The 12,788-nt window shown below is 38.3% G+C and overlaps 1 protein-coding gene across 1 annotated transcript in view; it reads right to left on the bottom strand.

Annotated features, from left to right (window-relative positions):
* Nucleotides 1-12,788, bottom strand: part of znf839 (zinc finger protein 839) — a 43,591-nt gene that overhangs the window by 3,808 nt on the left and 26,995 nt on the right. Inside the window, exons 6-7 of the mRNA XM_072568536.1 lie at nucleotides 9,995-10,132; nucleotides 4,336-4,474 (exon numbers count right to left, since the gene is read on the bottom strand). Coding sequence (XP_072424637.1) covers nucleotides 4,336-4,474; nucleotides 9,995-10,132 — 277 coding nt within the window. The remainder of the gene's footprint in view (nucleotides 1-4,335; nucleotides 4,475-9,994; nucleotides 10,133-12,788) is intronic.

The following is a 12,788-nucleotide window of genomic DNA, read 5'->3' as shown; positions in this document are numbered from 1 at the left end:
TTCCAGCTTTGGACTGACAGGCAGGTGGAGGAGTTTCACTCAGTCATGTCACTCTTGGAATAGGAACAGAAGTTTTCTTCACTACTTTCTGCCCTTTCCAGAATCTGTTACACTCACCTTGCAATCCCAAGATCTAAAGGATGTGCTCATTACCAAAGCAGATGATTACGGAACACACTACCAGCTTATATGCTCCTCAATGTCCATCAAATGCCACCAGAAGCAGCTGAGGACAAAGAAACAGTTCAGAAAAAATATTAGTGTTGAGCAGGTTCAAGAGCCAAGCAGATTAGCAAACTTACAACAATGTCTTCACCAAAATCTTTAGAAAGTTCATTTTAATGGAGTGGAAGAAATCTGGAAAGACCTGAAGACAACTATCATCTTATCATCTCATGCTGTGAAGAAATCGTTGGCTACAAGACCAGGAAATACCAACACTGGTTTGACGAGAATGACTACATCATCCAACACCTCATCAACAAGTGAGGGAGAGCACTCAACATGAGCAAAACAATATCAGCACTAAGGCAAAGAGAAAAAGTCATCAAACAGCAAAAGCAGAGTTACAAAGAAAAACTAGGGAAATCAAGAACCAATGGTGGACCAAGAAAGCTAAGGAATTGCAACTCCTTGCTGACAAGCATGACACCCAGGGTTTCTCCAGTGCCACCAAGGCAATATATGGAGTTAACACCCTTGACCTCAAACTTGTGATGGACAGAAAATATCAGCCTCCAATGGAAAGAACACATCAAAAGAACCTCTAAACCACAATTTAGTCGTTGATATGGACTCATGTTTTTCACTCCTCAGCAACTCCAAGAAAAATGCCAGGAACACCAACAATTACTTTACATGGACTTCATCGATGTGACTAAGGCTTTTGATTCAGTTAATCAAGTAGTGCTATGGAAGACCACATCAAAAACTAGCTGTCCAGTGAAATTCAGCAACATCCTCCATCTTCCCCTTAACCATGTCGGCAACAGTCCTCACCGATGGTTAGACAACAGAATCCTTTGACGTCAAGGCTAGGGTCAAGCAGGGGATGTCTCACCACCCCTACCCTTCCCTCAATCTTCACCTGGTCAAGAACAAGCCTCGCAGTGGTGTGGACTTTGTCTAGACAATAAATGGAAAACTTTTCAACTTCAAAAAGAAAACTACACCAACCCCACTTGTGAATCTTCAGTATGGGGATGGCAAAGTCACCTCTGCTCTCTTGGAGCAGAATCTTCCACCTTCACAGAAGCAAGCCTAAGAATTGGTCTCTGCCTCAATTTCAGGAAGACTCAAATCTTAAACCAACCAACGCAGGGTCAAATTCCAGTACATCCCTCCATTAAGATCAATAGAAAAATGCTCCTAAACTTGTAACAATTTCTCTACCTGGGAAGCTACCCCTCATCTCAGGCTGACATTGATGCAGAGATCCAATATCATATCCAATCTGCAAGTGCCATTAGATAGCTAAGGATGAGAGTTATCGACGACCATGTCTTCCATGAAGATACCTTTGTGTACGGTGGCACGGTAGCTCAGTGGTTAGCATTGCTACCTCACAGCATCAGGGACCCAGGTTCGATTCTCACCTCAAGTGACTGCGTGTGTGGAGTTTGCACTTTCTCCCATGTCTGCGTGGGTTTTCTCCGGGTGCTCCGGTTTCCTCCCACAAAGATGTGGTCAGGTCAACTGGCCATGCTAAATTGCCCATAGTGTTAACTGCATTAGTCAGGAGTAAATATAGGGTAGGCGTCTGGGTGGGTTACTCTTCGGAGGGTTGGTGTGGACTTGTTGGGCCAAAGAGCCTGTAGGGAATCTAACAGAATCTAATCTAATAACGCAATCATCTTCTGACTCTGGGGCTGCACAGTGGTTCAGCAGTTAGCATCGCTGCCTCACAGCACCAGGAACTCAGGTTCGATTCCAGCCTTTGAAGATTGTCTGTGTGGAGTTTGCATGGGTTTCCTCCAGGTGCTCCTCTTTCCTTTCATAGTCCAAAAAGACATACAGATGAGGTGGACTGGCTATGCTAAATGCCCAGCCATGTACTTAGGATGCCCAAGTTCCAACTACCAAAAGCAAATCTTCTTCGCCCAGCTCAAGGAAGGCACTTGAATGAGAGGGCGGCAAAGGAAGCATTTTAAAGACCCTTCAAGAAATGCAACATAGATATCAATACATGGAGATCCCCATTCAGAAGAAATCAACTTGGAGAAAACTCATGTACAAAGGGACATCATTCTTCAACAACATCTGGTGGCAAGAAGTGTGGAAGGACCCATAAATCCATGACCAGTGATACGGAATTTCCCACGTAAATAGTCATATTTGTTAATACGTGACTGATAATGACCATCACCAAAGTGGAAAACATCACACTTACCTTATATTCCATCTGTCATTGCTTTTGCCCACTCATTCAGCTTGTCAAAATCCCCTTGAATTCTCTTTAGCATCCCCCTCAAATCACAATCCCATCAAATTTTATATGTCGTAAACTTGGAAATATTACACAATCAACTCCTATATCCAAATCATTTATATGACTCCTTGCAATGCCCCACTGGTCACAGTCTACCAACCTGATAATGACTCATTTATCCCAACTTTCTGCTTTATATTATTCAATCTTCAAACCATCCCAGCATGTTAACTGCAATCTCAAATGCTTTAATTTGGCTTACTAACTTCCTACGTTGGACTTTACCAGAAGTGTTCTTAAAATCCAAATACACCACAGCCATTCATTCCTCTTTATTGATTCTGCTAGTAAGATTCTCAAAATACTCAGATCGAAATACATGATTTTCCTTTTGTAAATCCATGTTGACTCTGTCCAATCTAGCATTATTTTCTAAATATCCAGTAATCACATTCTTTATAATATTCTAGCAATTTCCCTTCTGCTGACTTCAGGCTAATAGATCTACAGTTCTTTGTTTTCTCTCTCCCTCTTTCTTAATCAGTGGTTACATCTGCAACCTGGAAATGTGCAGACAATATTTAAGAATTAATGAACATTTGAAAGAAGATCACCAATGCATCAACTATCTCTGTAGTCATCTCTTTCAATATTCCAATGTAAATGTAACCACATCAATCCATTAATTTCTCCAACACTACCTTCTGACTGATATGCACTTATTTTGAGTTCCACATTTGAGACACTTAGATATTTATTATTTCAGGGGAGACATCTATTGTCATTCATTGTGAAGACCAACTCACAGCACTAAGTTACATTTTCTGCCATTTATCTATTATCTATAAATTTGGAGGCACAAGAGTGGCTGGGCATTATCAGTACACTTGGAACCTGACATACTTTTAAGTAATTTCATAAAGGAGTATCATGCAGATGAAAAATAGGATAGGACCTATAGATCTTTTGGGGATCTAGAGGTAACAATGCAGGAATGGGAAAATAAACCACTCAATTGTGTGTTCTCTGCCAAACTTGCTGAGTTTCTCCAGCATTGTGTTTGTTTTGGGTAAAAATATATTATTTCCACTGAACTATAATAAGAGGTAGTGGAGTAGGACAGTGTTGTCATCCCTATCGAAGATTTCTAGATGAATTGAGAAAGACAAAGTGCAATATTTCACCATAGTCACATTGACGTAGGATGCAATATGTGCTTTTTTTTACAAAAGGGCCTGTTTGAGCATTGTAGCCAGTGACAGAAAGCCAACTGGAGAATTCAAAAATAGCCCTGGAAAGGTAGGTATGAATTTGAAATATAGCATATTTAAGAACTTGAAAGGAAAGAAGGGTGGAGATGGGATGGTGCTATTAGGGACAGAGTCGTCATAGTTGGGGATTTTGAAGAGGAGATGACAACAGACCCACCAGTTTACCAAATTGGCTACTTTTTAAAATTATCCCTTAGGTGACCGACTATGCAAAGTTTACTGAAATAATGTTCCATGACTTTGTAGCATCCAATATGAAGCTATGACTGTGTTCACAAGTTTTGAGGAACAGGAAAATGTTTTGTTCTAAGTTTTGTAATCATAAAGTGCCAGGCGCAAAACCTATTGCTAGGAAGCAAGTCATGTACCTTGATTACCAAATAAATGTACAAGGTAAAAACAATGACTGCAGATGCTGAAAACCAAGTACTGGATTAGTGGTGCTGGAAGAGCACAGCAGTTCAGGCAGCATCCAACGAGCTGCTCTGAACTGCTGTGCTCTTCCAGCACCACTAATCCAGTACCAAATAAATGTGTCAGCCAGGACTGGACTTCACGTTGTGTCTTTTCCACTTAATGGCAATGTTATCTAAGAATAACTGCCTAAGTAAAAATGATTGACAATATAAACATTACCTTCTTCAGTAGTTAAGCTTTGTAATTGTACTTCACCAGTTATCTCTATTCCATTTTGGTTGAAGTTGTTTTCAGTCACAGTTACAGAGTCATCTATTTTCATTCGTTTTGATGAGGGGGATAAGGTTCCAAAGTCTCTCTGAAGAACACCATAAAGCCAGTTTAAAGGAAATCAATTTCATTAACAAGTTTTTCACAATACATTTCTCAAGGGCAATTATCACGAGATTGTTTTTGAAGTACTAATAAGTAGCTGTTCATGCTGCTGATTAATATCTAAAGAGACAAGCTTAAACACGGTTGCTAGTCTTGTATTACGAAGAACATTATGTAACTGAAGAGAGAAATGTGAAAGATGTTGTAAGACTAAAACTGTGCCAGGAAAGAAACCTGCCTTTTCTTTGTTCTAACTATTACATACAAAAAGCAACACCAACTATTAGCAAAGATTATTTAACTTATACGAGTTGAATGAATATTTATCTGTTTCTTTACATTGGCATAAAGTAAATCAGTATTTTCCTTATATTCAAATGAAATGCTTCACAGGAAAGCATGACATAATAGGCAGCATTTAGAAAATCAGTTAACTTGCACATTTGCAATTGCCCCATACAATAAAATTACTTCACTAAGTCTCAAGAGCGATGATGAACTACAACAACTTGCACTTACATTTGCATTTCCAAAGGAGTACAGAAAACAGATGTCATGTCATACTGAGACACAATTATTTATAACAACGTTTAAAACTCTGGTCAGAGTCCATCCTAAAATAATTCAATAAATCCACAGAGTAAGAATACTTGCATTATTCAATTCTGATTAGTGGAATTTCACAGGCAAGGTGAATCTAGCAGCACAAGTACAATCATAACTTTTGGAATGTGTTACATTTATGCCTATTCCTGATCATTTCCTGTGGTTGCATACTGATTTTAGCATTCTTTTCAAAAAACATAGTGAAAAGCAGAACCTTAATCTCTGGTCGTATACTCCATAATTTGTGAGATAACAAAACAAATGTAACTCTACCCTGATTTGAAGCAATTTTATTTTGTATAATCTTATTTAACATTGCAAACATACAACAACTAATTTTTGTTCATTTTTTTAAAAACTCAGATTGCTTCCTCACTACCTACTTTATCCATTTTTAAAATTCACTCAGGGGAATGCGATCATTGCTGCCCTGACCAGCACTTATTGTCCATCACAAATTGTCCTGAAAGTAACAGTCACGTGCTGCAATTTTCGTAGTGTTTTTGACCCAGTGACAGTGAAGAAAAGGCAATAATTGCCAAGTCATAATAGAGAGTGGCTTGGAGAGGAACTTGCAGATTATGGTATTCACAAGCATTTTGTTCTTTTAGCTGGTTGTAGTCATGGGTATAAAAGCTGCTGTCAAAGCAGCCTTGGTGAGTTGCTGCATTAGATCTTATAGAACATATGCAGTTTTGCCACTGTGCATCAGTGAAGGCAGTGAACGCTGAATGTAGTGGATGAAAAAGCAGTCTCATCATGAAGATGGATAAGACTGTATGTATTCAACTCTATTTCCCCAGCCTTGTTTTCTACTGTGTCTATTAACCACTATGGCTTCTTTCTTCCTTTCTAACTAATTAAAGAAGTTGTTGCTGTCAATGTTTATGTTACTTGCTAGTTTGCATTCATAGTTTTCTTTTCATTCTTTCACAGGATGTGGCATCACTGGCTGGGTCAGCATTTATTGCCTCGAGGGCTGTTTATTGTCAACCATATTGCTGTGGGTCTGGAGTCACATGTAGACCAGGTAAGAACTTCCCTAAAAGGGCCAGATGGGATTTTTTTCTGACAGTTGACAAAGGTCATCATTCAACTCTTAATTACAGTTTTCTTTTCATATATCAAATTACAATTCCACCATCTGGCATGGCATGACATGATTCGAACCGGAGTCCCTAGAACATTACCTGCTTCTCTAGATTAATAGCATAGCAATAATATCACTCAGACATCACATCCCTCTGGTTATTTTCATCTTTTCTTTTCGTGGTCATCTTTTATTGACTTATAAAACTTATCCAATCTTTTGGCTAACTACTGACCTTTGTTACATTGCATTTTTTTCTTATTTGATGTTATCCTTAAATTCCTTGGTTAATCCCCTTCCTAGGGGATTTCCTCCTTATTGGGATACATCTTGCTGTGAGTCATAAACCATTTTATTAAATGACTGCCATTGCTCCTCAACCATCTTTCCTATTAAAATCACTTCCCAGTCTGCTCCAATCAACTCTGCCCTCATTACTTTATAACACGTTTAAATTGAGCACACCCATTTCCAACGAATTCTTCCATTCTCAAATGTAATGCTAAATTCTACCATGTCATGATCGGTTTCATGGGGGACCTTTCACTCTGAAATCATTTATCAAATGTGCCTCATTACACATTACGAGATCCAAAACAGCCAGTTCACCAGTTTGAGCCACAACTATTCTAGGAAACTGTATCGAAACCTCACAAATGAATTCTTCATTGTAGCTACTTCCTCCAATTTGATTCTACCAATCTACAAGAAGTTGAATGTAGAGCCTTTTTAATATGCCCTCACTATTTCATAGACTCATATCTGCAACATAGAAAGAGGCCATTTGGATTATGTCAACATCGGTCATCAAATTCCTGTCCCGCAGTGACCGTAATAGGTCAGCAATTCCCTCAGCAATGTGTCTGCCACATTCTTCAGCCTTTTTCAGATTCAGGGGGAATGCTAGTGTCCTTTTTAAAGCCAGCATAAAGAAAATGTTCAAAATATGCAATTTACAAAAGACCTGCAAAATCAATTTTGATGAACTAATAAGATAGGTCTAGTTTTGTCAACTCTCATTTGTCCAATGTTTCAGAGGACAAAGAAAATGATCCAAATGGCACTCCCAAACTTTCCTTGAAGTGTGGCAGCATTGAAATTAATCACCGAGAGAAGGTCACTACCAATTGTCCAAAATGGTGACTTGCCTATCAAGCTGCATCACACTGAATTACATCATCTTAAATGAAGCAGAGAAGCAAAGAAAGGAAGTAAATCCTGCACTTCATGACCCACTACTCATAGGATGCCCTGCCCCGTATGCCCAAAGTTTTGGAGGTTGAGAATCAGCCTGTTCAGTTCCAAGGTAGTCCATGCAAGAAATCTGTGTCAGAGTACATGTTAATCTGAGGTTCAGCTGATGAGGGGGTAGAATAGAAAAGCAGATTACTATTTAATTGGAGAGAAACTGCAGCATGCTAGCAGACAGAGCAATTTGGGTGTCCTCATAGATAGATCACAAAAATAAGCATGCAGGTTCAATAAGAAATTATAAAGGTAAACTTTAACAACAAAAGAGTACACCATAAACATAAGGAATTGCTATCATTGCACAGGGCATTGATCACACCTAAAGCTTAGCTTTCCTTATTTAAGCAGAGACAAACTTGCATTGGAGGCAATTCAGAGATGGCTTACTCATTTAGCAACCATTTGACAACAAAGAGAAGCACAGTTTTAACATAAACCAGTTGTCCCTACACTCTTGTACTCAAGTGTTGCATTATCTATTAGTGACAGAAACAAGAGATAAAGAAATTCCATCAACAATGCCTCTGCCACAAACTTCAAATTCAGCAGGGAAACTCCTCAAAATAACCAGGTTATCTTACAAAGTTGTGCAGTTTGGATCTGAACTCACTGGAGTTTAGACAAATGGCATGTGATTTTATTGATGCACGAATATTCTAAGAGAGCTTGACAAGGTAATTGCTGTCAAAAAGGTTTTCCCTATGGAGGAATCTAGAAATAAGGGACACTAAGGAAATTTCCTTTGATAAGGAGGCTGGAGGAAGTTTGCTCACTAATGTTTAGAATTCTCTAGCCAATGGCGCAGGGGAAGCTGATTCATTTAATATATTAAAGGCTGATCTAGAGATGATTTTTGATTAACAACGAAACAAAGGATAATAAGGGCAAGGCAGGAAAGTGAAGTTGAGGCCATGATATTATTGAATGATAGATCAAGATCCATGGATGAAATGTCCTGTGCTTGCTCCTAGTTATGTTCGTATGAACACCTCCACCCTCAGTGATGTGACAGAGTGCGACAGAGGGTACCCAGAGAGAACACAAAAAAGGAATGGGTGAAAGTCACCCTCGGAAACTTCAGAGCTGCTAACAGGGATAATTAGTAGGTGATAATGGGTTATTTATCATGAGGCCTTGTTTGTGGGGGTTAGGGTAAAGACATGGGAGAAGGTGCTCTTGCCCTAAAATTATTGAACTCTATATTGAGTCCTGAAGGCTACAGGATTCCCAAGTGGAAAATGAAATGCTGTTCTTCCAGCTTACATTGAACTTTGCTGGAGCACTGCAGTAAGCCAGTGACAAAAAAGTGTTGGCCAAGGAAGCCTGGGGTCATTTTTGCTGACAGGACAAAGGCTTTCTTCAAAATAGTTACCTACTCAGCGTTTTGTCTTCCCAAGGTAGACAAGACCACATTGTGAGCAGTTAATACCCTTCCAGATTACCTATTGTACCTGTGTCTTATCTTTCTCTGTTTCATACATAAACAACCTCAAGTCGCTCTAAGTTGCAGCTTTCTGTAATTTCTCTCCATTTAAATAATAGTTTTCCTTTCCAAAATGAACTTTGCATTTTTTGCACATTACACTCAATTTGCCAACTTCTTGCCCACTTAACTTATCAATATCTCTTTGTAATCTGTTTGTATCCCTCTCACAAACTGCCTTTCCATCTATGGTGTCATCTGCAAATTTGGCTATTCACTTGCTCCCTCTAAGTCATTGATACATATTGTAAACAGTTATAGTCTCAGAATGGATTCTTGTGGAACCCCACAGATCATATGTCACCAACCTGAAAAAGAACCACTTATCCCCACTCACTGTTTCCTCAGATGAGCCAATTTTTTTTATCCATGCCAATATATTCCCTCCAACATCGTATGTTCTTTTCGTATAAGAAATTATGAGGTACCTTATCGAATGCCTTCTGGAAGTCCAAATAAAAAATATCTACCACTTCCTCTCTATCCACTCTTCAGACTTCCACAAAAACCTCCAATAAATTGGACAGACATAATTCCCCTTTCATGAAGCCATGTTGACTCTGCTCGATTAGATTATGATTTTTCAAATGTTCTGCTACAATTTTCTTCATAATTGATTCCAATACTTTTCCAACAATAGATGATCAGTTAACTGACCTACAGCTACCCACTTTTTTCCTCTTTCCTTTTTGAATAGAGACGTGACATTAGCAGTTTTCCAACTATTTGTTACTTCTCCAAAATGCAATGATTTTTGGAAAATTACAATCAATGCATTTACTGGTTGAACAAAATAATCTGGGTGGTGCACTTGGCAATACCTGATTTTAAAAAAAAGCAAAGAAAACATACTGAATTTAAAGAGGGGATTATAAATCCCTTACAATTTGTTTGGAATATTCTACTTACTGGACCTTTCAAGTGCAGTTATACTGAACATGAATTCTGTTTTTCCATCTCAAATCTCAGTATATTTAAATAGATATTAATATTTTTTGAGAAGAGTAAGCAACAAAACAATTAAAGTCAACATACATACACTGCACGGCATTAAATGTTTAATTTTCAAATACCTCCATACTATGTTTTTCTCCAGATGAATTGAGATGATTCTGGTCATCTACTGTGACTAATCTGTAGGTTAGGGACACACTTGCATCTTGCTGGTTTTCTTTGTTTGTATATTCAGTTATTCCTAATGACTCAGCAACCTGGAACATTTATAGGAAAGAGACATCAGTAAGCTTTAATTTTGTTCAGTTCCTAAAACAAACTTAATGTTCTAATTATTTAAAACACTACTTGTGAACTCTAATATGTTGAAGTAAAAAGTGGTTTTATTTACATTGAATACTGTGGTGGACAGAAAGGTTTTTAAACAGAAAGTATTAAAATCACATAGAATGTCTCTCGCCATGTTTTGCATGTGGAAACCTGTTACTGGAACTCAAAACATCTAGAATGCCAACACTAAAAGAGACTAACAACGTAATGAAAGCTTATTTAAAGAAGTTATTGTCATGATGGTTTAAGTTGGAGAGAGGAAATGGTTACATTTTGCCTATCTTGGACAATATATTTTAATCTTGATGGTGAGGTAATCAATGAGATCTAAATTGCTCACACAAACTGGTATCTGTCAGAGATCTGTGAACAAAACAGAAAATGTTGGAAATACTCCAAGTCTGGGAGGTCTTGGGCAAAAAGAAAACAGCTACTGACTCCAAATGTTAGAACTTGCTCTGCACAGATGTCGACTGTTTCCAACACCTGCTTTATTTTCAAATTCCCAGCATCCACAATATTTTGCTTACATATCCTTGTTATATCTTTAATTACCACCATCAACAGTGATTAAGAAACTAATGTTGAAGAAATACAAGTAAGGTCTACATTTATTTTGAAAGACCAGGACAGGTATCTACAACAGATGAGAATTTAGATGGATAAAAGGACACTGAGGAGGAAAGAGTGTTCATTCAGGACATAGAAGTGAAAGTGAAGATTATTTACATGAAAAGCTTTATGCTATGTAATAGGAACATAAAAGAAAATAATGAAATGATTGGTTATGGGTGTGGAAAGGAATCATGTGAATAAAAGCAGGGGAGTGTGATTCAATTAGACAACTTATGTGGACAAAATTACCAACATGGAGTTGCTGGGCCAAATAGGATAATTCAGCACTAAAATAAGCCACGATTCTACCAAGGAATTTTTCTGATAAACATTTTTTTTCTCTATTGCCCTCCTAGCAAGCATAAACGTATTCTCAAAGAGGTACCTTCATTCCTTTTTATCCCCCCCTTTAGTCTCTTTGTTGAATAACTTCGCAGCCTGATTGTTCAACCTCATCTCAACTCGTGCTCTCTTACACTACCCTTTTTCGTATCCCGAAATTTCATCTCTCCATATAAATATTTCAACTTCTATTCATGGCCATTCCTTTGATTTTATTGCTCCCATCATTTCAACAATGCATAAGACCACTTTGGATCACTTTCTAGTATGATTCCCCCTCTTTCCACACCTGAATTCTACCACCTTCTGTTTCCACCTCTGGTAAAAATATGCCCCAGTATACTTACACGTGTACTTTCAAAACCCCAACTGTCTTATCTTTAGCATTCAGTCACCACAATTTTTCTACAGCTATTGATTTTCTCAACAGCACTCTCACCTCCTAAAAGCATTAATGTCTATTAACTGAACATTAAAATAATGTAAGGTTGCTATCGTCCTAACAGACCACAGGACAGAACGCTCATTAGAGAGAGGCAACTGGTGGTGGTTTAACCTGAGGAGTCACCACACCACAGAGGAGGGGAAAGAAAGTCCTTTGTGGTTACTTCAGCTGGTGCAGGAATGGATACTGTTAGCATCACTCTGCATAACAAACCAGCCATCCAGTTAAGTGACCACTACCCCAGCATAGCCAACAACTTGGCTCCCTTATTCCAATACATGCAGATTGAAGAGATGTAGCAAACAACTGGTTTAGTCATCATCAGATCCAGCTGGACCACACATAAACACTTAACAAGTCGTGTTCTCATCTATTAGAGTGAATAATGATTCAAGTCAAAGATAATTCCCAGCTTTTATGCTCTGCCGCAAACTTCTACCTAAAAATCTTCTCCTGTCTCTTCCACCTTTACCACAAACAACACCTAATTAACTATCTGCTGATGCCCTCTCTTCCACAAAACCATCCAATCCCTGAATTTGCATTTCCCCTTGCACCACCTCTGCATCCATTTGGTCCATGAGATCCAAGTCCTGAATTCATGACCTTAATCCCACTAAACTGCAGCCCTAGTAACATCAGCTCATGGTCCACATTTCCGTTGAAATAAAAGGCAGAAAATGCTGGAAATACTTAGCAAGTCTGACAATATCTGTGGAGAGAGAAACTAACTTAAAGTTCAATATCTTTTCAGCAGAATGGTAAAGGAAGGTCAGACCTGAATACTAATATTGAAAATGCTCAAAAAGGAAGAACAACATTTTTAATTGCCCCATCAATGCCTTCAGCTACCCAGGCCTTAAGCTATGAATTCCCTCCATAATCTTGAGACTTTCAACCCATTTTTCTTTTTTTAAAATGCTTCTTCATAACTACCTCTATGACATAAATCTTGCTATTTGCCCTACTAATGCCTGCTGTGACAAGGGATCCAATTTTGTTCTATAACCTTCTGTGAAGCACTTTGACTAATGCCTTTGACAGAGAACAAAGATTTTTTGTTCCTTATTTTATTGTTTCACAGAATGTAGGCATTGCTGGGTGAATGAGCATTTGTTGGCAATACCTAACTTCCCTTAAAGGTAGTGGTGAGCCACCCTTTTGAACCAATACAGTCATGT

Source organism: Chiloscyllium punctatum, chromosome 4 (genome assembly GCF_047496795.1).
Source record: "Chiloscyllium punctatum isolate Juve2018m chromosome 4, sChiPun1.3, whole genome shotgun sequence".
NCBI classification, from domain to species: domain Eukaryota; kingdom Metazoa; phylum Chordata; class Chondrichthyes; order Orectolobiformes; family Hemiscylliidae; genus Chiloscyllium; species Chiloscyllium punctatum.
Note: the sequence above shows the minus strand (reverse complement) of the source record. Positions and strands in the feature narration are given on the sequence as shown.